The 26844-nt window shown below is 63.6% G+C and overlaps 1 protein-coding gene across 1 annotated transcript in view; it reads right to left on the reverse strand.

Annotated features, from left to right (window-relative positions):
• Nucleotides 1-23: 23 nt before the first annotated feature.
• The window catches only part of SYMPK (symplekin scaffold protein), a gene marked incomplete at its 3' end in the record, with an annotated part of 38388 nt that continues 11567 nt past the window's right edge, over nucleotides 24-26844 (reverse strand). Inside the window, exons 7-25 of the mRNA XM_084280927.1 lie at nucleotides 26212-26461; nucleotides 23317-23487; nucleotides 21933-22172; nucleotides 20876-21030; nucleotides 19582-19732; nucleotides 17760-17973; nucleotides 17504-17654; nucleotides 15077-15312; nucleotides 13528-13609; nucleotides 11611-11724; nucleotides 11376-11523; nucleotides 11106-11266; nucleotides 6209-6317; nucleotides 6022-6122; nucleotides 4801-4891; nucleotides 3116-3217; nucleotides 1405-1592; nucleotides 284-398; nucleotides 24-41 (exon numbers count right to left, since the gene is read on the reverse strand). Coding sequence (XP_084137053.1) covers nucleotides 24-41; nucleotides 284-398; nucleotides 1405-1592; nucleotides 3116-3217; nucleotides 4801-4891; nucleotides 6022-6122; nucleotides 6209-6317; nucleotides 11106-11266; nucleotides 11376-11523; nucleotides 11611-11724; nucleotides 13528-13609; nucleotides 15077-15312; nucleotides 17504-17654; nucleotides 17760-17973; nucleotides 19582-19732; nucleotides 20876-21030; nucleotides 21933-22172; nucleotides 23317-23487; nucleotides 26212-26461 — 2797 coding nt within the window. The remainder of the gene's footprint in view (nucleotides 42-283; nucleotides 399-1404; nucleotides 1593-3115; nucleotides 3218-4800; nucleotides 4892-6021; nucleotides 6123-6208; nucleotides 6318-11105; nucleotides 11267-11375; nucleotides 11524-11610; nucleotides 11725-13527; nucleotides 13610-15076; nucleotides 15313-17503; nucleotides 17655-17759; nucleotides 17974-19581; nucleotides 19733-20875; nucleotides 21031-21932; nucleotides 22173-23316; nucleotides 23488-26211; nucleotides 26462-26844) is intronic.

Raw genomic sequence — 26844 nt, forward strand, 5'->3', positions numbered from 1 at the left:
CACTTGGTGAAGCCCTCCCACACCTTGGGGTACTTCCAGACCTGGGGAGGGGGCAAAAAGGGGGTGAGGGGGGGGCAAAAAGGGGGGGAAGGGGTCTCCATCCTGTTTGGGGACCAGGGGAACCAATGGAGGAGGAAGGAGGAAGAGGAGGAAGAAGGAGGGAAGGACTGAGGTCTTGTGTGCTGAAAGCACTTGGTGAAGCCCTCCCACACCTTGGGGTACTTCCAGACCTGGGGAGGGGGCAAAAAGGGGGTGAGGGGGGGTCTTCATCAAGTTTGGGGACCAGGGGAACCAATGGAGGAGGAGGAGGAGGAAGGAGGGAGGATGGGGAAGGGCTGAGGCCTTGTGTGCTGAAAGCACTTGGTGAAGCCCTCCCACACCTTGGGGTACTTCCAGACCTGGGGAGGGGGCAAAAAGGGGGTGAGGGGGGGTCTTCATCCTGTTTGGGGACCAGGGGAACCAATGGAGGAGGAGGAGGAGGAAGGGAAGTAAAGAGGGAAGGGAAGGAAATGAGGAAGGAAATGAAATGAAATGAAATGAGAGGAAATGAAATGAAATGAGAGGAAGGGAGAGGGAGAGGAGAGGGAGAGGGAGAGGGAGAGGGAGAGGGAGAGGGAGAGGGAGAGGGAGAGGGAGAGGGAGAGGGAGAGGGAGAGGGAGAGGGAGAGGAGAGGAGAGGAGAGGAGAGGAGAGGAGAGGAGAGGAGAGGAGAGGAGAGGAGAGGAGAGGAGAGGAGAGGAGAGGAGAGGAGAGGAGAGGAGGAGGAGAGGAGAGGAGAGGAGAGGAGAGGAGAGGAGAGGAGAGGAGAGGAGAGGAGAGGAGAGGAGAGGAGAGGAGAGGAGAGGAGAGGAGAGGAGAGGAGAGGAGAGGAGAGGAAAGGAAAGGAAAGGAAAGGAAAGGAAAGGAAAGGAAAGGAAAGGAAAGGAAAGGAAAGGAAAGGAAAGGAAAGGAAAGGAAAGGAAAGGAAAGGAAAGGAAAGGAAAGGAAAGGAAAGGAAAGGAAAGGAAAGGAAAGGAAAGGAAAGGAGGAAGAGGAGAGGAAGAAGGGAAGGGAAGGGAAGGGAAGGGAAGGGAAGGGAAGGGAAGGGAAGGGAAGGGAAGGGAAGGGAAGGAAGGGAAGGGAAGGGAAGGGAAGGGAAGGGAAGGGAAGGGAAGGGAAGGGAAGGGAAGGGAAGGAAGGGAAGGGAAGGGAAGGAAGGGAAGGGAAGGGAAGGGAAGGGAAGGGAAGGGAAGGGAAGGGAAGGGAAGGGAAGGGAAGGGAAGGGAAGGGAAGGGAAGGGAAGGGAAGGGAAGGGAAGGGAAGGGAAGGGAGGGAAGGGAAGGGAAGGGAAGGGAAGGGAAGGGAAGGGAAGGGAAGGGAAGGGAAGGGAAGGGAAGGGAAGGGAAGGGAAGGGTCCCAGCCCACCTGCTTGAGGATGAGGCGGGACAGGACGCCCATGACGAAGCCGCCCAGGCGCGGGTACATGGCGAGCGCCTGGATGACGGTTCTCATGAGCAGCACGGGCAGCGGGCTGAGCTCCAGCAGCTGCTGCAGCGCCACCGCCAGCACCTCCGACGTGTAGGCCGAGCGCTCCGCCAGGCACAGGGACGTGGCTGTGGGGACACCGACTGACTGACACACTGACTGACAGACTGACTGACACACTGACACACTGAGCGCTCCGCCAGGCACAGCGAGGTGGCTGTGGGGACACCCACTGACTGACAGACTGACTGACATACTGACTGACTGACACACTGACACACTGACTGACTGACACACTGACTGACACACTGACTGACACACTGACTGACACACTGACACACTGACTGACTGACACACTGACTGACACACTGACTGACACACTGACACACTGACTGACTGACACACTGACTGACACACTGACTGACACACTGACACACTGACTGACACACCGACTGACACACTGACACACTGACACACTGACTGACACACTGACAGACACACTGACTGACACACTGACACACTGACACACCGACTGACACACTGACTGACACACTGACACACTGACACACTGACTGACACACTGACACACCCATCCCTCCATCCGCCCCTTCCATCCCCCTCCACCCTCTCACCCACCCCTTCATCCCCCCAGCTACCCACCCACCCATCCATCCCCCCACCCACTCCTCCACCCTCTCACCCACCCCTCCATCACCCCACCCCGTGACCCCCCCTGGGTGACCCTGTGACCCCCCCAGGTGCCCCCATGACCCCCCCAGGTTGGGGATGACCCTATGACCCCCTGTGGGTGTGGGTGACCCCGTGGACCCCCCAGGGTGACCCTGTGACCCCCCCCAGGTGCCCCCATGACCCCCCCACGTTGGGGGTGCCCCCGTGACCCCCCCAGGGTGACCCTGTGACCCCCTGTGGGTGTGGGTGACCCCGTGACCCCCCCAGGGTGACCCTTGTGACCCCCCCGGGTGCCCCCATGCCCCTCCCTGGTTGGGGGTGCCCCGGTGCCCCCCCCAGGGTGACCCTGTGACCCCCCAGGGTGCCCCCATGCCCCCCCCAGGTTGGGGGTGCCCCCATGCCCCCCCCCAGGTTGGGGATGACCCTATGACCCCCTGTGGGTATGGGGGACCCCGTGGACCCCCCCAAGGTGACCCTGTGACCCCCCCGGGTGCCCCCGTGCCCCCCCCAGGTTGGGGATGACCCTATGACCCCCTGTGGGTGTGGGTGACCCCGTGGACCCCCCAGGGTGACCCTGTGACCCCCCCCTGGGTGCCCCCATGACCCCCTATGGGTGTGGATGATTCTGTGGCTCCCCCAGGGTGACCCTGTGACCCCCCTGGGTGCCCCTGTGACCCCCCACAGGTTGGGGGTGCCCCCTTGACCCCCCCAGGGTGACCCTGTGACCCCCCAGGGTGCCCCCATGCCCCCCCCAGGTTGGGGATGACCTTATGACCCCCTGTGGGTGTGGGTGACACCGTGGCCCCCCCGGGTGCCCCCGTGACCCCCCCAGGTTGGGGGTGCCCCTGTGCCCCCCCAGGGTGCCCCCATGCCCCCCCCAGGTTGGGGGTGCCCCCATGACCCCCCCAGGGTGCCCCCATGCCCCCCCCCAGGTTGGGGGTGCCCCCGTGCCCCCCCTCACCCTTGATGATGGATTTCATGTCGCACTTGGAGGAGTCGATGCTGTGGAGGGCGATGAGCAGCTCCCCGGGGCTCAGCGGGGACACGGCCGCCGCGCCGTCACCTGCGCGGGGACACGGGGCGGTGGCGGCTCCCGGGGCGGCCCCAGGGATGAGCCTGGTTCCCGGGGTCACCCTGCTTTCCCAGGGAGGTGCCATGGACAACGGTCCCTCCCCGGGGATGGCCCGTGGTGTCCCAGCTTGGGGACACCTCACATCCCACCTTGGGGACATCCCATGGTGTCCCAGCTTGGGGACACCTCACATCCCACCCCAGGGATGTCCCACCCCAGGGATTTCCCGTGGTGTCCCACCTTGGGGACCCCTCACACCCCACCTTGGGGACATCCCATGGTGTCCCACCTTGGGGACATCTCACATCCCACCTCAGGGATGTCCCACCCCAGGGATGTCCGGTGGTGTCCCAGCTTGGGGACACCTCACATCCCACCCCAGGGATGTCCCGTGGTGTCCCACCTTGGGGACATCTGATATCCCACCTTGGGGACATCCCATGGTGTCCCAGCTTGGGGACACCTCACATCCCACCCCAGGGATGTCCCACCCCAGGGATGTCCCGTGGTGTCCCACCTTGGGGACATCTGATATCCCACCCTGGGGACATCCCATGTCATCCCACTTTGGAGACACCTCACATCCCACCTTGGGGACATCCCATGTCATCCCACCTTGGGGACACCTCACACCCCACCTTGGGGACATCCCATGGTGTCCCACCTTGGGGACATCTCACATCCCACCTCAGGGATGTCCCATGTCATCCCATCTTGGGGACATCCCATGGTGTCCCAGCTTGGGGACACCTGACATCCCACCCCGGGATGTCCCACCTCAGGGATGTCCCATGGTGTCCCACCTTGGGGACATCTGATATCCCACCTTGGGGACATCCCATGTCAACCCAACTTGGGGACACCTCACATCCCACCTTGGGGACATCCCATGTCATCCCACCTCGGGGACATCTGATATCCCACCTTGGGAACATCCCATGTCAACCCACCTTGGGGACACCTCACACCCCACCTTGGGGACATCCCATGTCATCCCACCTCGGGGATGTTCATGCCATCCCACCTTGGAGACACTGATATCCCACCTCGGGGACATCCCATGGTGTCCCACCTTGGGGACATCTCACATCCCACCCCAGGGATGTCCCATGGTGTCCCAGCTTGGGGACATCTCACATCCCACCTCAGGGATGTCCCACCTCAGGGATGTCCCATGTCATCCCACCCTGGGGACATCCCATGTCACCCCACCTCAGGGACATCAATATCCCACCTTGGGGACATCCCATGTCATCCCACCCTGGGGACACTGATATCCCACCTCGGGGACATCCCATGGTGTCCCACCCCAAGGATGTCCAATGTCCCACCCGAGGGAGGTCCCATGTCCCTCCTCAGGAAGGTCCCATGTCCCATCCAGGAAGGTCCCATGTCCCACCCGAGGGAGGTCCCATGTCCCCCCTCAGGAAGGTCCCATGTCCCACCCAGGGAGGTCCCATGTCCCACCCCAGGAGGGTCCCCTGTCCCCAGAGCCGGCTCAGGACCCATCCCCAGGAGGTGTCCCCGCTGTCCCCCGGGGGTGTCCCTGTCCCTGTCCCTGTCCCCGTCCCTACCGTGCTGGGTCCCCAGCAGGCGGTTGAAAACCTCCTTGACCACGATGGGGTTGAGCTTGATGAGCTTGGGCAGCGCCTGGATCACCTCCTTCTGCAGGAACACACCCCTCAGGGGACAGCGGGGACAGGGGGGACACCGGGGACAGGAGGGGACACCAGGGACAGGGGGGGACACCGGGGACAGGAGGGGACAGGGGGGGACACTGGGAGACAGCAGGGACGGGGGGGAACATTGGGGATAGGAAGAGACACTGGGGGACACCAGGACACCCGGGGACAGGAGGGGACACCGGGGACAGGGGGTACAGGAGGGGGACACTGGGGACAGCGGGGACAGGAGGGGACACTGGGGGACAAGAGGGGACACTGTGACATTGGGGACAGGAAGGGACACCAGGGGACAGGAGGGGACACTGGGACACCGGGGGACAGGAGGGGACACCGGGGACAGGAGGGGACAGGAGCGGACAGGAGGGGACACTGGGGGACAGGAGGGGACACCGGGACACTGGGGGACACCAGGGGACAGGAGGGGACACCGGGGACGGGGGGGACAGGAGGGGACACTGGGGACACCGGGAGACAGGGACACACACTGGGAGACACCAGGGAAGGGGACAAGAGGGGACACCAGGGGAGAGCACACCAAGGGAGGGGACACCAGAGGAGGGGACACCAGAGGAGGGGACACCAAGGGAAGGGACACCGGAGAGGGGACATCGAGGGGAGGGTACACCAGGGGAAGGGAGGGGACGCCAGGGGAAGGGACATAAGAGCAGGGGACACCTGGGGGAGGGGACACCAGGGGAGGGGAGGGGACACCAGGGGAGGGGACACCAGGGAAGAGGACAAGAGGGGACACCGAGGGGAGGGGACACCAGGGGAGGGGAGGGGGCACCAGGGGAGGGGAAGGAACACCAGGAGAGGGGACACCACAGGAGGGGACACAAGAGGAGGGGAGGGGACAAGAGGGGACACTGAGGGGAGGGGACACCAGGGGAGGGGACACCAAGGGGAGGGGACACCCGGGGAGGGGAAGGGACACCAGAGGAGGGGACACAAAGGGGAGGAGACACAAGAGGAGGGAAGGGGACCCGAGGGGAGGGGACAAGAGGGAACACCAAGGGGAGGGGACAGGAGGGGAAGGGGCCACCAGGGGAGGGGAGGGGACAAGAGGGGACACCGAGGGGAGGGGACAGGAGGGGAAGGGGACCCCCCAACCTTCTCCAGGCCGTTGAGGACGGGGATGAGGAAGCGGACGTCGGGCAGGCGCTTGTGGTACAGGTCCCGGACCCTCTTCACCAGCTCGGGCGAGGGCGGCACTGCCGGGGGGGTGGGGGTGACACGTCACCGTCACCGTCACCGTGGGGCACGGGACCCCCCCCCCAGGGTGTCCCCTGTCCCCTACCTTTGTCGGTCAGGCTGTGCAGGCAGCGTGTCACCAGCGTCTCTGCCCCCTTGGGACAGTTCTCCACCAGCAGCAGCAGCTCCGGGGAGTTCATGCCCATCGCGCGGATCTGACGGGGACACCGGCCCAGCGGTGTCACCAATGGCCACCGGTGTCACCAACAGCCCAGTGGTGTCACCACCGGCCCCTTGGTGTCACCAATGGCCCTTCAGTGTCACCACCAGCCCCTTGGTGTCACCACCGGCCCCTTGGTGTCACCAACGGCCCCTTGGTGTCACCACCAGCCCCTCGGTGTCACCAACAGCCTCTCGGTGTCACCACCGGCCCCTCGGTGTCACTAACAGCCTCTCAGTGTCACCATCTGCCCCTCGGTGTCACTGAACCACCATCGGTGTCACCAACCCACCAGTGTCACCACCAACCCCTCGGTGTCACCAATGGCCCCTCGGTGTCACCAACAGCCCCTCGGTGTCACCACCGGCCCCTCGGTGTCACTAACAGCCTCTCAGTGTCACCAACAGCCCCTCGGTGTCACCACAGGCCCCTTGGTGTCACTGAACCACCATCAGTGTCATCAACCCACCGGTGTCACCACCAACCCCTCGGTGTCACCAACGGCCCCTTGGTGTCACCAACGGCCACCGGTGTCACCAACAGCCTCTCAGTGTCACCAACAGCCACCAGTGTCACCACTGGCCCCTCAGTGTCACCAATGGCCACCGGTGTCACCAACAACCCCTTGGTGTCACCACCGGCCCCTCAGTGTCACTGAACCACCATCAGTGTCACCCACCCACCAGTGTCACCACCGGCCCCTCGGTGTCACCACCGGCCCCTTGGTGTCACCAACAGCCTCTCAGTGTCACCAACAGCCCCTCGGTGTCACCACCGGCCCCTCAGTGTCACGAACAGCCCCTTGGTGTCACCAACAGCCTCTCGGTGTCACCAACAGCCCCTTGGTGTCACCAATGGCCCTTCAGTGTCACCAACAGCCCCTTGGTGTCACCACCGGCCCCTTGGTGTCACCAACAGCCTCTCAGTGTCACCACCGGCCCCTCAGTGTCACCACCAACCCCTCGGTGTCACCACCGGCCACTCGGTGTCACCAACAGCCTCTCAGTGTCACCACTGGCCACCAGTGTCACCAACAGCCCAGCGGTGTCACCACCAGCTCCTCGGTGTCACCAACAGCCCCTCGGTGTCACCAATGGCCACTGGTGTCACCAACAGCCCGTTGGTGTCACCAATGGCCCCTCGGTGTCACCAACGGCCCAGTGGTGTCACCACCAGCCCCTCAGTGTCACCACCGGCCCCTCAGTGTCACCAACCCACCGGTGTCACCAACCCACCGGTGTCACCACCAACCCCTTGGTGTCACCAACGGCCCCTCAGTGTCACGAACAGCCCAGCAGTGTCACTGAACCACCATCAGTGTCACCAACCCACCGGTGTCACCACCAACCCCTCAGTGTCACCAACAGCCCAGCAGTGGCACCAACCCATCAGTGTCACTGAACCACCAACCCATGGGTGTCACTGAGCCACCAACCCCACTGTGTTCCACGCTGGGGACATCCCATAGTGTCCTACCCATCAAGGTCCCATGTCCCTCCCAGGAAGGTCCCATATCCCACCCCAGGGAGGTCCCATGTCCCAACTTTGGGAAGGTCCCATGTCCCACCCAGGAAGGTCCCATGTCCCACCCAGGGAGGTCCCATGTCCCAGCCAGAAAGGTCCCACAGTGTCCCCCCTCAGGAAAGTCCCATGTCCCACCCCAGGAAGGTCCCATGTCCCACCCAGGAGAGTCCCATGTCCCACCATGAGAAGGTCCCATGTCCCCAGTCAGGGAGGTCCCACGTCCCACCTCAAAAAGGTCCCATGTCCCACCCCAGGAAGGTCCCATGTCCCACCCAGGAGGGCCCCATGTCCCACCTTGGGAAGGTCCCATGTCCCACCCCAAGAAGTTCCCATGTCCCACCTAGGAAGTTCCCATAGTGTCCTCCCTCAGGAAGGTCCCATGTCCCACCCAGGAAGTTCCCATAATGTCCCCCCTCAGGAAAGTCCCATGTCCCACCTTGGGAAGGTCCCATGTCCCACCCAGGAGGGTCCCATGTCCCTCCCAGGAAGGTCCCATGTCCCACCCAGGAGGGTCCCATATCTCACTCCAGGAAGGTCCCATAGTGTCCCATCCCAGGGAAGTCTCATGTCCCCCCCAGGAAGTTCCCATGTCCCACCTAGGAAGGTCCCATGTCCCACCATGAGAAGGTCCCATGGTGTCCCACCCCAGGAAGGTCCCATGTCCAGGGAGGTCCCATGGTGTCCCACCCCAAGCATGTCTCATGTCCCACCCCAAGAAGGTCCCATGTCCCACCTTGGGAAGGTCCCATGTCCCATCCCAGGGATGTCCCATGGTGTCCCATGTCCCCCCTCAGGAAGGTCCCATGTCCCACCCCAGGGAGGTCCCACGTCCCACCATGAGAAGGTCCCATGGTGTCCCACCCCAGGAAGGTCCCACATCCTACCCCAAGCCTGTCCCATGTCCCACCCAAGAAGGTCCCATGTCCCACCCCAAGCGTGTCCCATGTCCCACCATGAGAAGGTCCCATGTCCCCACTCAGGGAGGTCCCACGTCCCACCTCAAAAAGGTCCCATGTCCCACCCCAGGAAGGTCCCATAGTGTCCCCCCTCAGGAAGGTCCCATGTCCCAACTTTGGGAAGGTCCCATGTCCCCCCTCAGAAAGGTCCCATATCTCACTCCAGGAAGGTCCCATAGTGTCCCATCCCAGGGAAGTCCCATGTCCCGCCCCAGGAAGGTCCCATGTCCCACACAGGAAGGTCCCATGTCCCACCTTGGGAAGGTCCCATGTCCCACCCCAGGGATGTCCCATGGTGTCCCATGTCCCCCCTCAGGAAGGTCCCATGTCCCACCTTGGGAAGGTCCCATGTCCCACCCCAGGGAGGTCCCATGTCCCATCCCAGGAAGGTGCCACGTCCCACCCCAGGGAGGTCCCAGTGTCCCACCCCAAGCATGTCTCATGTCCCACCCCAAGAAGGTCCCATGTCCCACCTAGGAAGGTCCCATGGTGTCCCCCACCAGGAAGGTCCCATGTCCCACCCCAGGAAGGTCCCATATCTCACTTCAGGAAGGTCCCATAGTGTCCCATCCCAGGGAAGTCCCATGTCCCACCCAGGAAGGTCCCATATCCCACCCCAAGCATGTCCCATGGTGTGTCCCCCTGGGGAGGTCCCATGTCCCACCCAGGAAGGTCCCATATCCCACCCCAAGCATGTCCCATGGTGTGTCCCCCTGGGGAGGTCCCATGTCCCACCCAGGAAGGTCCCACATCCCACCCCAAGCATGTCCCATGGTGTCCCCCACCAGGAAGGTCCCATGTCTCACTCCAGGAAGGTCCCATAGTGTCCCATCCCAGGGAAGTCCCATGTCCTGCCCCAGGAAGGTCCCATGTCCCACCTCAGGAAGGTCCCATGTCCCACCCCAGGGATGTCCCATGGTGTCCCATGTCCCCCCTCAGGAAGGTCCCATGTCCCACCTTGGGAAGGTCCCATGTCCCACCCCAGGGAGGTCCCATGTCCCATCCCAGGAAGGTGCCACGTCCCACCCCAGGGAGGTCCCAGTGTCCCACCCCAAGCATGTCTCATGTCCCACCCCAAGAAGGTCCCATGTCCCACCTAGAAAGTTCCCATAGTGTCCCCCCTCAGGAAGCTCCCATGTCCCACCCCAGGAAGGTCCCATATCTCACTTCAGGAAGGTCCCATAGTGTCCCATCCCAGGGAAGTCCCATGTCCCACCTCAGGAAGGTCCCACAGTGTCCCACCCCCAGGAAGGTCCCATGTCGCACCTTGGGAAGGTCCCATGTCCCACCCCAGGGAGGTCCCATGTCACACCCCAGGAAGGTGCCACATACCACCCCAGGGAGGTCCCAGTGTCCCATCCCAAGCATGTCCCATGTCCCACCTTGGGAAGGTCCCATGTCCCACCCCAGGGAGGTCCCACGTCCCACCATGAGAAGGTCCCATGGTGTCCCACCCCAGGAAGGTCCCATGTCCCACCCAAGAAGGTCCCATGTCCCACCCAGGAAGGTCCCACATCCCACCCCAAGCATGTCCCATGGTGTCCCCCACCAGGAAGGTCCCATGTCCCACCCCAGGAAGGTCCCATATCTCACTTCAGGAAGGTCCTATAGTGTCCCATCCCAGGGAAGTCCCATGTCCCACCTAGGAGGGTCCCATGTCCCACCATGAGAAGGTCCCATGGTGTCCCACCCCAGGAAGGTCCCATGTCCCACCCCAGGAAGGTTCATTGTCCCACCCAGGAAGGTCCCATATCCCACTCCAGGAAGGTCCCATGTCCCACCATGAGAAGGTCCCATGTCCCACCCCAGGGAGGTCCCATATCTCACTCCAGGAAGGTCCCATACTGTCCCATCCCAGGGAAGTCCCATGTCCTGCTCCAGGAAGGTCCCATGTCCCACCTTGGGAAGGTCCCATGTCCCATCCCAGGGATGTCCCATGGTGTCCCATGTCCCCCCTCAGGAAGGTCCCATGTCCCACCCCAGGGAGGTCCCACGTCCCACCATGAGAAGGTCCCATGGTGTCCCACCCCAGGAAGGTCCCACATCCTACCCCAAGCGTGTCCCATGTCCCACCCAAGAAGGTCCCATGTCCCACCCCAAGCATGTCCCATGTCCCACCATGAGAAGGTCCCATGCTCCCCCCAAGGAAGGTCCCATGTCCCACCTTGGGAACTTCCCACATCCCACCCCAGGCAACTCCCCCATCCCCACAACACCCTCCCCCCTTCCCCACAACCAACCAACCCCCATCCCCACCCCATCCCCACCCCCCATCCCCAGCGTGTGTGTCCCCTGCTCGTCACCGGCTGCTCGATGACGCGCAGGACGGTGCGTTTGATGTCAGCGATGGCCTCGGTGTAGACAGACGCCAGCTCATGGATCAGCTTGTGGTTGTGGGGCAGCAGGGCCAGGTAGAGGTACAGACACTGCTTGATGGTCTCCTCCGTCCAGGGCGCCGCCACCTCTGCGCCGACGCTTCACGTCACCCTCTGGCTCCCATGACGTCACCTCTCCGCTCCCGTGACGTCACCCAGAGGGTGGTCACCCTCATCCTCCCCTTCTTTAAAACCCACCTGTGTCCTTGTCAGCCCCAAAAAGGACAGAGGGGGGGTTGGGGTGCACCAGGAGCTGGAGGTAGTTGAGGGCGAACTTCTCCACGTAGTCCCTCAGCTGGTCCTTCTCGTACATCCTCTTGATGAAGAGCAGGGCCTGCTGGCGCACCTGAGAGAGGAGAAGGGGGGGTTAGATGTCACTTAGGGTGGGGACAAGGGACTTATCTCAACCCCCTTGGGGTGCTGGAGGTGGCACCTTGTCCTTCTCGTGGGAGCTGAGGTCCAGCAGGACGTGGAGGTACTGGAACTGCCGCGACGGGCGCTTGAAGATCAGGTCGCGCAGGGTGGACATGCCCAGGTAGGTGCGGCTCTGGTAGGGGGGTGGGGGGGGAAAGGAGGGTGTCCCCAAGACCACCCAGGTGTCCCCAAGCCCACCATGGTGTCCCCAAGACCACCCACATGTCCCCAAGCCCACCCAGGTGTCCTCAAGCCCACTGGGGTCTTCCCAAACCCACTGGGGTGTCCCCAAGCCCACCGGGGTCTTCCCAAGCCCAATGGGGTGTCCCCAAGCCCACCCAGGTGTCTCCAAGCCCACCAGGATGTCCCCAAGACCAATGAGGTGTCCCCAAGCCCACTGGAGTGTCCTCAAGCCCACCCAGGTGTCTCCAAGCCCACCGGGGTGTCCCCAAGCCCACCTCAGTGTCCCCACACCCACCATGGTGTCCCCAAGCCCCACGAGGTGTCCCCAAGACCACTGAGGTGTCCCCAAGCCCACTGGAGTGTCCTCAGGCCCACCCAGGTGTCCCCAAGCCCACCATGGTGTCCCCAAGACCACCCACATGTCCCCAAGCCCAAAGGGGTGTCCCCAAGCCCACCAGGGTGTCCCCAAGCCCAAAGGGGTGTTCCCAAGCCCACCAGGGTGTCCCCACTCCCAACAGGGTGTCCCCAAGCCCACCCAGGTGTCCCCACACCCACCATGGTGTCCCCAAGCCCCACGAGGTGTCCCCAAGCCCACAGGGGTGTCCCAACTCCCACCAGGCTGTCCCCAAGCCCACTGGGGTGTCCCTACTCCCATTGGAGTGTCCCCAAGCCCACCGGGGTGTCCCCAGTGTCCCCAAGCCCACGGGGGTGTCCCCACTCTCACCACGGTGTCCCTACTCCCATTGGGGTGTCCCCACACCGGGGGTGTCCCCAGTATCCCCAAGCCCACAGGGGTGTCCCCACTCCCACCACAGTGTCCCCAAGCCCACCAGGCTGTCCCCAGTGTCCCCAAGACCACAGGGGTGTCCCCAGTGTCCCCAAGCCCAGCGTGGTATCCCCAGACCCGCTGGGGTGTCCCCAGTGTCCCCAAGCCCAAGGGGGTGTCCCCAAGCCCACTGGGGTGTCCCCACTGTCCCCAAGCCCACAGGGGTGTCCCCAGTGTCCCCAAGCCCACAGGGGTGTCCCCAGACCCGCTGGGGTGTCCCCAGTGTCCCCAAGCCCATGGAGGTGTCCCTACTCCCACTGGGGTGTCCCCAAGCCCACCGGGGTGTCCCCACTGTCCCCAAGCCCACGGGGGTGTCCCCAGACCCGCTGGGGTGTCTCCAGTGTCCCCAAGCCCACGGGGGAGACCCCAGACCCACTGGGGTGTCCCCAAGCCCATTGGGGTGTCCCCACTGTCCCCAAGCCCATGGAGGTGTCCCTACTCTCACTGGGGTGTCCCCAAGTCCACCGGGGTGTCCCCAAGCTCACAGGGGTGTCCCCAGTGTCCCCAAGCCCATGGGGGTGTCCCCACACCAGGGGTGTCCCCAGAGTTGGGGTGTCCCCAGTGTCCCCACGCCCACTGGGGTGTCCCCAGACCCACTGGGGTGTCCCCACACCGGGGATGTCCCCACACCAGGGGTGTCCCCACACTGGGGGTGTCCCCAGTGTCCCCAAGCCCATGGGGGTGTCCCCACACCGGGGTGTCCCCAGACCCACTGGGGTGTCCCCACACCCGGGGTGTCCCCAGAGTGGGGGTGTCCCCAGTGTTCTCAAGCCCACTGGGGTGTCCCCAGACCCACTGGGGTGTCCCCACACCGGGGATGTCCCCACACCAGGGGTGTCCCCACACTGGGGGTGTCCCCAGTGTCCCCAAGCCCACTGGGGTGTCCCCAGACCCACTGGGGTGTCCCCAGACTGGGGGTGTCCCCACCTCGTCCTCGCAGTACTTGCGGATGACCTCCAGGGCGCTCTCGGTGATCAGCGGCGCCTCCAGCACCACTTTGGTGAAGATCCTGGTGGGGAACAGGGGTGACACCAACGTGTCACCAGCCTGGGGACAGCCCTGGGCTGGGGGGGACACGTGGCCACCTCCAGGGACCGTCTGGAAGGACGGTGATGGGCTCAGAGCTGCATTTCCAGGCTCTGGCACAGGCTGGTGGCCCCGGCCCCTCCCCAGCAGCACAGTCCACACCTTGGTGGCCCCATCCCCTCCCCATCCCATTCCTGGTGTCCCCATCCCCATCCCATCCCATTCCAGGTAGCCCCATCCCCTCCCCCTCAGCCCAGTCCCCATCCCATCCCCCCCCATCCCATTCCCAGTGGCCTTGTCCCCATCCCATCCCGTTCCTGGTGGCCCGATCCCCATCCCATCCCATCCCATCCCGTTCCTGGTGGCCCAATCCCCATCCCATCCTGTTCCTGGTGGCCCCATCCCCTTCCTGGTGGCCCCATCCCCATCCCATCCCCTTCCTAGTGGCCCCATCCCCATCCCCATCCCATCCCCATCCCCTTCCTGGTGGCCCCATCCCCTTCCTGGTGGCCCCATCCCCATCCCCATCCCATCCTGTTCCTGGTGGCCCCATCCCCATCCCATCCCCTTCCTAGTGGCCCCATCCCCATCCCATTTCCTTCCTGGTGGCCCCATCCCCATCCCATTCCTGGTGGCCCCATCCCCTTCCTGGTGGCCCCATCACCTTCCTAGTGGCCCCATCCCCATCCCATCCACTCCTCATCCCCTTCCTGGTGGCCCCCCCATCCCCTTCCTGGTGGCCCCATCCCCTCCCCATCCCCATCCCATCCCCTTCCTGGTGGCCCCATCCCCATCCCCTCCCCATCCCGCTCCTGGTGGCCCCATCTCCATCCCATCCCCTTCCTGGTGGCTCCATCCCCTTCCTGGTGGCCCCATCTCCTCCCCATCCCCATCCCCATCCCATCCCCTTCCTGGTGGTCCCATCCCCTTCCTGGTGCCCCCACCCCTTTCCTGGTGGCCCCATCCCCTTCCTAGTGGCCCCATCCCCATCCCATCCCCTCCCCATCCCGCTCCTGGTGGCCCCATCCCCTTCCTGGTGGTCCCATCCCCTTCCTGGTGGCCCCATCCTCATCCCATCCTGTTCCTGGTGTCCCCATCCCCTTCCCATCCCCTCCCCTCCCCATCCCGCTCCTGGTGGCCGCATCCCCTTCCCATCCTGTTCCTGGTGGCCCCATCCCCTTCCTGGTGGCCCCATCCCCATCCCATCCCCTTCCTGGTGACCCCATCCCCTTCCCCATCATAGCCCCATCCCCATCCCATCCCCTTCCTGGTGGTCCCACCCCCTTCCTGGTGGCCCCATCCCCAACCCCTTCCTGGTGACCCCAACCCCTTCCTGGTTGCCCCATCCCCATCCCATCCTGTTCCTGGTGGCCCCACCCCCTTCCTGGTGCCCCCACCCCCTTCCTGGTGCCCCCACCCCTTTCCTGGTGGCCCCACCCCCTCCCTGTACCCATCCTTCTGGTCAGGCTTCTCCTGCAGGCCGGCCAGCAGCCCGATCAGGCACTGGTCGTAGCGCTCCAGGGAGCCGCCGGGGCAGCGGCTCAGGTAGACGTTGTACTCCTGGAAGAGCCAAGCGAAGGCCAGGTCCAGCCGCCCGCGCACGTCCTCCAGGATGAAGGCCAGAACCTCCCCCTTCAGAGGCACCTCCAGCTGCGTCACCAGCGCGGCCAGGATCTTCACACGAGCCTGGGAGGGGGGGTGGGAAGGGAGAGAGGGGATTTGGGGATGGATGGCGGGAGGGAGTGGAGGTGTTACAGGATTGGGAGAGACACCGGGGCCATTCGCACATCAGGAGGGACACTGGGGCCATCCACACATCAGGAGGGACACTGGGGCCATCCACACATCAGGAGGGACACTGGGGCCATCCACACATCAGGAGAGCATCAGGAGACATCAGGGGCCATCCACACATCAGGAGACACATCAGGGGCCATCCACACATCAGGAGAGACACTGGGGCCATCCACACATCAGGAGACACATCAGGGGCCATCCACACATCAGGAGACACATCAGGGGCCATCCACACATCAGGAGACACATCAGGGGCCATCCACACATCAGGAGACACATCAGGGGCCATCCACACATCAGGAGACACATCAGGGGCCATCCACACATCAGGAGACACATCAAGGGCCATCCACACATCAGGAGACACATCAGGGGCCATCCACACATCAGGAGACACATCAGGGGCCATCCACACATCAGGAGACACATCAGGGGCCATTCACACATCAGGAACCATCCACACATCAGGAGAGCATCAGGAAAGACATTAGGGGCCATTCACACATCAAGAGAGCATCAGGAGAACATTCCAGCATCAGGAGAACATTCCAGCATCAGGAAAGACATCAAGGGCCATTCACACATCAGGAAGCCTCAGGAGAGCATCAGGGGCCATCCACACATCAGGAGAGCACCCCAACACCAGGAGACACATCAGGAGCCCCTCCACCTCTCTTCCTCCTCCTCTCTCTCTCTCCCCCACTTTCCTCTCTCTCCCCTGCTCGTTTGTTGGGGCCAAATGAAGCAACGTGACCCCGTTCCCACTCTGGATTCGAATCATCTGCACAATAAACCCCTGATCACTGGTGTCACTCAGGGGTTGAGCTGCCCCCAGCTGCCCAGAGCCACTCCTCTTCCTCCCTCCTCCTCCCCCTCCCTCCTTCCTCCTCCTCCTCCTTCCTCCCTTCTGCCCCTTCCTCCTCCCATCAGCTGGGGAAGGGGGTCACCCCCAACCCCACAGAGAGGGGATGCCAGGTCTACCCAGCTGGGGAAGGTGCTCACCACCCCACCCCCTCCCGAGAATGGATTCCAGGTCTACCCAGCTGGGGAAGAGGGTCACACCTCACCCTGGAGAGAGGGGATGCCAGGTCTACCTGAGCCGCACTGCTGCTCCTTCTTCCTCCTTCTCCCTCTTCCTTCTCCTTCCTCCCTCCTCCTTCCTTCTTCCTTCTCTCTCTCCCTCCTTCCCCTCCTTCTCCTCCCTCCCTCCCCTCCTCCTCCTCTCTCCTTCCCCTCCTCCTCCTCTCTCCTTTCCCTCCTCCTCCTCTCTCCTTCCCCTCCTCCTCCTCTCTCCTTCCCCTTCTCCTCCTCTCCTTTCCCTCCTCCTCCTCTCTCCTTCCCCTCCTCTCTCCTTCCCCTCCTCCTTCTCTCTCCTTCCCCTCCTCCTCCTCTCTCCTTCCCCTTCTCCTCCTCTTCCCTTCCCCTCCTCCTCCTCTCCCCTTTCCCTTCTCCTCCTCTCCCCTTCCCCTCCTCTTTCCTTCCCCTTCTCCTCCTCTCTCCTTTCCCTCCTCCTCCTCTCTCCTTCCCCTTCTCTTCCTCTCTCCTTTCCCTCCTCTCTCCTTCCTCTCCTCCTCCTCTCTCCTTTCCCTTCTCCTCCTCTCTCCTTTCCCTCCTCTCTCCTTCCCTCTCCTTTCCCTCCTCTCTCCTTCCCCTTCTCCTCCTCTCCTTCCCCTTCTCCTCCTCTCTCCTTCCCCTCCTCCTCCTCTCCTTCCCCTCCTCCTCCTCTCCTTCCCCTCCTCCTCCTCTCTCCTTTCCCTTCTCCTCCTCTCTCCTTTCCCTTCTCCTCCTCTCTCCTTTCCCTCTTCTCTCCTTTCCCTCCTCTCTCCTTTCCCTCCTCCTCCTCTCTCCTTCCCCTCCTCCTCCTCTCTCCTTCCCCTTCTCCTCCTCTCTCCTTCCCCTCCTCCTCCTCTCCCCTTCCCCTCCTCCTCCTCTCTCCTTCCTTCTCCTCCTCTCCCCTTTTCCTTCTCTCTCCTCCCCCTCCTTCTCCTCTCTCCTTCCTCCTCCTCCCTCCTCCTCCTCCTCCCTCCAGCTGGCAAAGTGGGCTCACCCCCCTACCCCACACAGAGCCTGCCAGCTCTACCTGAGCCGCCCCGCTGCAGGCGACGGCGCGCTCGGCGCGCAGGATGCGCTTGACGGCGCCGAGCTTCAGCTTCTCCATCTGGGTGTCGCTCAGGGGCTTGAGGACGTCGCTCAGGCGGAAAACCTTCTTCCTACCGCCAGCACCCGCCAGCCTGGGGTGGGGAGGGGGAGAAAAAGGGGGTTGAGAGAGACAGAGAGAGGAAGGGGTGTCCCCCCCAGCACCCACGGGGTGCTGCTGGTGGTGGGGAAGGGCTCACCGGGGTTGGGTGGCCGGGATGATGGGTTCTGGGCGGCGTTTGGTCTGGGGAGCTTCTTCTTCGGAGGGGCTGGCGGCCGAGCCCTGCGCGCCCAGGACGGAGATGGCCTGGCCCTGCGCCAGCGCCGAGAGGCGCCGCTTGATCACCACGCTCTCGGGCTTGGGCACCTTCTCCTCCTTGGGCTCCTCCTTCAGGTGCTTCGTCTGCTCCACTCCTGGGAGGAGGAGGAGGAGGAGGAGGAGGAGGAGGAGAGAGGTGATGGGTCCGCGCCCCCGCGAACGGGCTCAGCTCCTCCTTCTTCCCCCTTCTTCTTCCTCCCTCCTTTTCCTTCTTCCTTCTCCTCCTTCCTCCTTCTTCCTCCTCCTTCTTCTCCTCCCTCCTCCTTCATCCTTCTTTCTCCTTCCTCCTCCTCTTTCTCCCTCCACATTTTCCTTCCTCCCTCCTCCTTCCTCCTTCATGCTCCTTCCTCCCCTTCCTCCTTCCACCTTCTCCTTCTTCCTCCTCCTTCCTCCCTCCTTATCCCCCATCTTCCTTCCTTCCTCCTCCTTCCTTCTTCCTCCTCCTTCCTTCTTCCTCCTCCTTCCTCCTCCTTCTCCTTCCTCCCTCCTCCTCCTTCCTCCTCCTTCTCCTTCCTCCCTCCTCCCCTTCCTCCTTCCACCTTCTCCTTCTTCCTTCTCCTTCCTCCCTCCCTCCTTCTCCCCCTCTTCCTTCCTCCTCCTTCCTTCTTCCTCCTCCTTCCTCCTCCTTCTCCTTCCTCCTCCTTCTCCTTCCTCCTCTTCCCTCCTCCTCCTTCCTTCTTCCTCCTCCTTCCTCCTCCTTCTCCTTCCTCCTCTTCCCTCCTCCTCCTTCCTTCTTCCTCCTTCCTTCCTCCTCCTTCCTCCTCCTCCCTTCCTCCTACTACTTCTCCTTCCTCCTCCCTCTTCCTTTCTCCTCCTTTCTCCCTCTTCCTTCCTTCCTTCCTCCTCCTCCTTCTCCCCCTCCTCCTTCTTCCTCTTCTTCCACCTTCCTCTTCCTCCTCCTTCCTCTTCCTCTTCCTTCCATCACCGCACCTGCTGCGTCCCGCTCACCTGGCCCCAGCCCCAATGACATCACCGTGCCCGCCACGCCCTGCTCACCCAGCCCCAGCCCCGATGACATCACCGCGCCCCACTGCCATCACTGCGCCCCGCCGCGCCCCGCTCACCCGGCCCCAGCCCCGATGACATCACCATGCCCCGATGACATCACCGCGCCCCGCTGCACCTCGCTGCCCCAGCCCCAGCGCCAATGACGTCACCACACCCCGCTCACCCGGCCCCAGCCCCGATGACGTCACCGTGCCTGATGACATCACCGCGCCCCGCCATGCCCCGCTCACCTGGCCCCAGCCCCAATGACATCACTGCACCCCGATGATGTCACTGTGCCCCGCCACACCCCACTCAACCAGCCCCAGCCCTGATGACATCACCACGCCCACTGCACCCCGCTCACCCAGCCCCAGCCCCAATAACGTCACCGCGCCCCGCTGCACCCCGCTCACCCGGCCCCAGCCCCGATGACATCACCATGCCCCGATGATGTCACCGCGCCCCACTTACCCGGCCCCAGCCCTGATGATATCACCGCGCCCACTGCGCCCTGCTCACCCGGCCCCAGCCCCGATGACATCACTGCGCCCCGATGATGTCACCACGCCCTGCTCACCCGGCCCCAGCCCTGATGACATCACCGCGCCCCGATGACGTCACCGCGCCCCGCTGCGCCCCGCTCACCCAGCCCCAGCCCTGATGACATCACCATGCCCCAATGACGTCACCACACCCCACCACACCCCGCTCACCTGGCCCCAGCCCCGCCGCCGTCATCTGGGTGGCCATGAGGCGCGAGAGGTGCTTGATCTGCGCCTCGGTGCCCGCCGACTCCACGGGGGTGTAGGTGGCTTGGAAGGAGGCGGGCATGCTTTCGGGGAGGTACACCATGCTGATGAGCACCTGGGGAGGGGTGGGAACAACCAGTTGTAGCTGTGGTGTAGCTGCGCTGCCCAGGTGTCTCCTACAAGCGGCAGCCAGATGATCTCTGCAGCCTCCAGACTGGAAACATCAACCAGTTCCAGTTCTGTCCAGAGAGAGTGGTGAGGGGCTGGAAGGGGCTGCCCAGAGAGGGGGTGGGTGCCCCATCCCTGGGGGTGTCCAAGGCCAGGTTGGATGGGGCCCTGGGCAACCTTGTGGAGCTCCAGGCTGGAGGTTGGTGGCCCTGCCTGTGGCAAGGGGGTTGGAGCTCTGGGACCCTTGGGGTCCCTTCCAACCCTGACCAGTCTGTGAGGCTGGGATTCTATGATTGGGATGGGGATTAGATGGAATGGGGATCGGATTGGGAATGGGGATGGGATGGGGATGGGATGGGGATTGGGATGGGTATGAGGATGGGGATGGGATGGGGATGCGATGGGGATGGGAACTGGGATGGGGATTGGGATGGGGATGGGATGAGGATGGGGATGGGATGAGGATGGGGATGGATGAGGATGAGGATGAGGATGAGGATGAGGATGGGATGGGGATGGGGATGGGGATGAGGATGGGAATAAGATGAGGATGGGGATGGGATGGGGATGAGGATGCGATGGGGATGGGGATGGGATGGGAACTGGGATGGGGATGAGGATGGGGATTGGGATGGGGATTGGGATGTGATGAGGATGAGGATGGGATGAGGATGGGGATGGGGATAGGATGGGATGGGGTTGAGGATGGGGATGGAGATGGGACTAGGATTGCACTGGGATGAGGATAGGGATGGGAATTGGGATGGGATGTGGATTGGATTGGGATGGGGATTGAGATGGGGATTGGGATGGGGATAGGATTGGATTGGGATGGGATTGGCTGCCCAGAGAGGGGGTGGGTGCCCCATCCCTGGGGGTGTCCAAGGCCAGGATGGATGGGGCCCTGGGCAACCTTGTGGAGCTCCAGGCTGGTGGTTGGTGGCCCTGCCTGTGGCAGGGGGGCGACTGAGCAGCTCTGGGGGGGACACGTGGCTTCCAACCAGGTCCAAACCCCCACACCAACCCCCCCTTCCCTCTCAAAGCCCCCAGGGTGGTGGCGTCACCCCACCAGGAGGTGGTGTCCCCTCACCAGGTTGGCCACGTTCTCTGGGGTGAGCAGGGGCTGCAGGAACTCGGCCGTGATGTCGGTGTCCGAGGGGACGCCGCTCGGAGCCCCTGGCTTGGGGGTCGATGTGCTGGGGGCTTCCAGGTCTTTGTCTTCATCATCTTCACCCAGGGGGGGCTCTGCCAGGAGGAAGGTGGGGAGGTCAGGGGGTGCAGACCCTGACCCTGCTCCAGGCCCCTGTTCCCCATCCCCACAACTCTCCCAGGGAAGAACTTTCCCCTCCCACCTGCTCTGCCCCTGCCCTGGGGCAGCTTGAGCCCATTGCCCCTTGGCCCATCTCCTGGCCCCTGGCTGCAGAGACCATCCCCCACCTCTCTGCACCCTCCTGGCAGGGCAGGGGAGGTGGGGAGAAGGGCTCCCCTCAGCCTCCTCTGCTCCAGGCTCAACCCCCCCAGCTCCCTCAGCTGCTCCTCAGAGGATTCACCCTCCAGCCCCTTCCCCAGCCTGGTTGCCCTTCTCTGCACTCACCCCAGGACCCCAATGTCCTTCTGATGCTGAGGAGCCCAGAACTGGTCCCAGCACTGGAGCTGCAGCCTCCCCAGTGCCCAGCCCAGGGGCACAATCCCCTCCCCAGCCCTACTGGCCCCGCTGGGGCTGACACAAGCCAGGATGCCCTTGGCTTTCCTGGCCACACCGCTGGCTCGTGGTCAGTCCCCCAACACCCCCAGGGCCTTCTCTGCCTGACAGCTCTCCAGACAGTCTCCCCCCAGCCTGGAGCTGCTGGGGGTTGTTGTGTCCCATGTGCAGCCTCTGCCCTTGGCCTTGTTAAACCTCATCCCACTGGGCTCAGCCCATGGGTCCAGCCTGTCCAGATCCCTCTGAAGATCCTCTCAACCCTCAGGGACACCCAACACTCCCTCCCAGTTCAGTGTCACCTCCAAACTCACTGGGGGAACATCCCATCCCTTCATCCAGCTGATGGATAAAGATGCTGTACCCAGGGCTGAGCCCTGGGGGTGCCACTTGTCACCACCCCCCTCTTTGGGTCCCTTCCCCACCCAGTTTCTAACTCAGGTCTCACCGATCTTCATCTTCTTGAGCGCGGTGTCGGGGTCGTCGCGCGGGCGCTTGCGGGCGTCGCGGGGGCTGGGCAGGCTGCGGGTGATCTCGGCCTGCTGGGTGCCCAGGTCCATCAGCAGGGTGGTGATCTGGGGCTGGAAGTCCCCCGAGGACGGGTGACGCAGGACGCTCAGCAGGTGCAGCTTCAGGTTCTTCCGCACGCTGCTCACCTGCGACTTGGCCAGGGTGGGGGGGAGGTTGGCTGGAAGAGGAGGGGGGGACATAGGGGTAGGGGGTGAGGGACACTTGGGGACAGCTGGGGACAGCTGGGGACATGGGGTGAGGGACACCTGGGGTGAGGGACACCTGTGGACAGGGGGTGAGGGACACCTGGGGTGAGTGACACTTGGGGACAGCTGAGGACAGCTGGGGACAAGGGGTAGGGACACCTGGAGACAGGGGGTGAGGGACACCTGGGGACACCTGGGAACAGGGGGTGAGGGACACCTGGGGTGAGGGACACCTGGGGACACAGGGTGAGGGACACCTGGGGTGAGGGACACCTGGGGACACAGGGTGAGGGACACCTGGGGTGAGAGACACCTGGGGACACAGGGTGAGGGACACCTGGGGTGAGAGACACCTGGGGACAGGGGGTGAGGGACACCTGGAGATACTGAGTGAGAGACACCTGGGGACACCTGGGGACAAGGGGTGAGGGACACCTGGGGTGAGAAACACCTGGGGACACAGAGTGAGGGACACCTGGGGTGAGGGACACCTGGGGACATGGGGTGAGGGACACCTTGGGGATACTTGGAGGCACCAGGTGCCCACCAGTGCCAGGCAGGTGCCCCACAGCGCCAGGTGGGTCCCCCCCATGCCAGGTGGGTGCCCCTCCATGACAGCAGATCCCCCCTCATGCCAGGCGGGTGCCCCCCAGTGCCAGGCGGGTGTCCCAGGTGGGTGCCCCCCATACCAAGTGGGTGCCTCCCAGCACCAGGTGGGTCCCCCCTCATGCCAGGTGGGTGCCCCTCCATGACAGTAGATCTCTCCCCATGCCAAGTGGGTGCCCCCCATGCCAGGCGGGTGCCTCCCAGTGCCAGGTGGATGCCCCCCAGTGCCAGGTGGGTGCCCCCCAGTGCCAGGTGGGTGCCTCCCAGCGCCAGGTGGGTGCCCCCCAGTGCCAGGTGGGTGCCTCCCAGTGCCAGGTGGATGCCCCCCAGTGCCAGGTGGATGCCCCCCAGTGCCAGGTGGGTGCCTCCCAGCGCCAGGTGGGTGCCCCCCAGTGCCAGTCGGGTCCCTCCCCATGCCAGGCTGGTGCCTCCCAGTGCCAGGTGGGTGCCCCCCAGTGCCAGGCAGGTGCCCCCCATGCCAGGTGGGTGCCCCCCAGCGCCCTGGGTTACCGTGGAGGGTCTCGTAGGCCTGGATGACCTCGGCCATGAACATGGGGCGCTGGCGGGCGATGGTGGCCAAGGAGCCCAGGGCGGCCGTCAGGTTGATGCTGGAGATGGCCGGATGCACCATGAACTTGAGGAGCTGCTCCAGGGCAGCTTTGCCTTCCTCCCACAGCACATCTGAGGGGACACAGAGGCACAGGGGTGGGATGGGACCTCCAGAGCCCATGGGGACCAACCCCCCCTGCCCAAGCAGCTCCCTAGGACAGGGCACACAGGTCGGTGTCCAGATGGGGCTGGAATCTCTCCAGAGAAGGAGACTCCACACCCCCTGGGCAGCCTGTCCCAGGGCTCCCTCACCCTCACTGGGGAAAAGTTCTTCCCCAGATTGGTGGGGAACTCCCTGTGCTCCAACTTGAGCCCATCACCCCTTGTCCTGTCCCCACAGACACTGAGAAGAGGCTGGACACATCCCTCTGTGTCCCACCCTTCAGCTGTTGATCCCCATTGATCAGATCCCCTCTCAGGCTTCTTCTCTCCAGGCTGAACAGCCCCAGCTCCCTCAGCCTTTCCTCCCAGGGGAGATGCTCCAGGCCCTTCAGCATCTCCATGGCCCTTCAGCATCTCCCTGTCCCTCCTCTGGACTCTCTCCAGGAGATCCCTGTCCCTTTCATCCCAGGGAGCCCAGAACTGGACACAACACTCCAGGTGGGGCCTGAGCAGGGCAGAGCAGAGGGGGAGGATCCCCTCCTGTCACCTGCTGCCCACACTCCTCCTGATGCCCCCCAGGATCCCATTGGCCTCTTTGGGCACACTGCTGGCTCGTGGCCACCCTGTCACCCACCAGCACCCCCAGGTCCTTCTCCTCAGAGCTCCTCTCCAGCAGGTCAACCCCTGACCCATGGGGTTGTTCCCTCCCAGGGACAAGACTCTCCCATTGCTTTTGTTGGTTTGGGTGACACTGGTTTGGGTGAGGGACACCTGGGGACACTGGTTGGAGACACACAGTGAGACACAGGGTGAGGGACAAACCAAGACACAGGGTGAGAGACACCTGGGGTGAGGGACACCTGGGGACACTGGTTAGGGTGACAAACCAAGACACGGGGTGAGGGACACATGGGGACACTGGGTGAGGGACACCTGGGGATACTGGGTGAGGGACACCTGGGGATACTGGTTTGGGTGACACACCAAGACACAGAGTGAGGGACACCTGGGGTGAGAGACACGTGGGGACACTGGTTAGGGTGACACACCAAGACACAGGGTGAGGGACACCTGGGGTGAGGGACACCTGGGGACACAGGGTGAGGGTGACACACCAAGACACGGGGTGAGGGACACCTGGGGACACGGTGAGGGACACCTGGGGACACTGGTTTGGGTGACACACCAAGACACAGAGTGAGGGACACCTGGGGTGAGAGACACGTGGGGACAAGGAGTGAAGGACACCTGGGGCAAGGGACACCTGGGGACACTGGTTGGGGGGACACCTGAGGACACTGGTTGGGGGAACATCTGGAGACACAGTGTGAGGGACACCTGGGGACACTGGTTAGGGTGACACACCAAGACACAGGGTGAGGGACACCTGGGGTGAGGGACACCTGGGGACACAGGGTGAGGGTGACACACCAAGACATGGGGTGAGGGACACCTGGGGACATGGGGTGAGGGACACCTGGGGACACTGGTTAGGGTGACACACCAAGACATGGGGTGAGAGACACCTGGAGACAGGGAGTGAGGGACACCTGGAGACAGGGGGTGAGGGACACCTGGGGACACTGGTTAGGGTGACACACCAAGACACAGGCTGAGGGACACCTGGGGTGAAGGACACCTGGGGCAAGGGACACCTGGGGACATTAGTTGGGGGGACACCTGGGGACACTGATTAGGGTGACACACCAAGACACGGGGTGAGGGACACCTGGAGATAGGGGGTGAGGGACACCTGGGGACACAGGGTGAAGGACACCTGGGGACACTGGTTAGGGTGACACACCAAGACACAGAGTGAGGGACACCTGGGGTGAGAGACACGTGGGGACAAGGAGTGAAGGACACCTGGGGCGAGGGACACCTGGGGACACTGGTTGGGGGGACACCTGAGGACACTGGTTGGGGGAACATCTGGAGACACAGTGTGAGGGACACCTGGGGACACTGGTTAGGGTGACACACCAAGACACAGGCTGAGGGACACCTGGGGTGAGGGACACCTGCGGACACAGGGTGAGGGTGACACACCAAGACATGGGGTGAGAGACACCTGGAGACAGGGAGTGAGGGACACCTGGAGACACAGGGTGAAGGACACCTGGGGACACTGGTTTGAGGGACACAGCGAGACACAGGGTGAAGGACACCTGGGGACATGGGGTGAGGGACACCTGGAGACAGTGGGTGAGGGACACCTGGGGACACTGGTTTGGGTGACACACCAAGACTCAGGGTGAGGGACACCTGGGGTGAGAGACACCTGGGGACACTGGTTAGGGTGACACACCAAGACACGGGGTGAGGGACATCTGGAGACACAGTGTGAGGGACACCTGGGGACACTGGTTAGGGTGACACACCAAGACACAGGCTGAGGGACACCTGGGGTGAAGGACACCTGGGACAAGGGACACCTGGGGACATTAGTTGGGGGGACACCTGGGGTCACTGTATTGAGTGACACCCCAAACCACCTAATCTCTCCCTGCCCACCCCCCTGAGCCCACCCAGACCCCACTTCACAACTCAGCATCCCCTTGTCACCCACCCCTCCACCATGGGACCACCAGGAACACCAAGAGGGGTGTGGGGGTGGGTGGGGGGGTGGGTGTGGGGTGTGTGTGTGAGTGTTGGGAAGGGAACCCCATCCCCAGGGGGCCATGAGGGTCTCACTGTGCTTGATGTAGGGGTGGTCCTTGGGGATGCGCTCCAGGCTGATGTCGCTCTCGTGGCGCTTGGGGACGTCGGAGTCGGGCACGCGGGGGGACAGGGTGATGATCAGCCCCTCCACGAACTTGATGGCGTGCGTGCGCACGCCGTCGTTGTCCGAGTCCAGCAGCAGGATGATGTCGTTGGCCATGGAGGCCACCATCTCCCAACAGGCCTCCTGCAGCTCGCTGATCACCTTGGACTTCACCATCCACTGCAGGGGAAGGAGGGGACAGGGAGAGACATGGGGTGAGGGACACTTGGGGACAGCTGGGGACAGGGGGTGAGGGACACCTGGGGACTCAGGGTGAGGGACACCTGGGGACACCTGGGGACAGGGGCTGAGGGATACCTGGGGTGAGGAACACTTAGGGATAGCTGGGGACAGGGGGTGAGGGATACCTGGGCACTCAGGGTGAGGGACACCTGGGGACAGGGGGTGAGGGACACCTGGGGTGAGGGACACTTGGGGACAGCTGGGGAAAGGGGGTGAGGGACACCTGGAGACTCATGAGGAGGGATACCTGGGGACACCTGGGGACAGGGGCTGAGGGATACCTGGGGTGAGGAACACTTATGGATAGCTGGGGACAGGGG

The sequence above is a fragment of the Gallinula chloropus genome, assembly GCF_964237585.1.
Source record: "Gallinula chloropus genome assembly, contig: HAP1_SCAFFOLD_431, whole genome shotgun sequence".
Lineage (NCBI taxonomy): Eukaryota > Metazoa > Chordata > Aves > Gruiformes > Rallidae > Gallinula > Gallinula chloropus.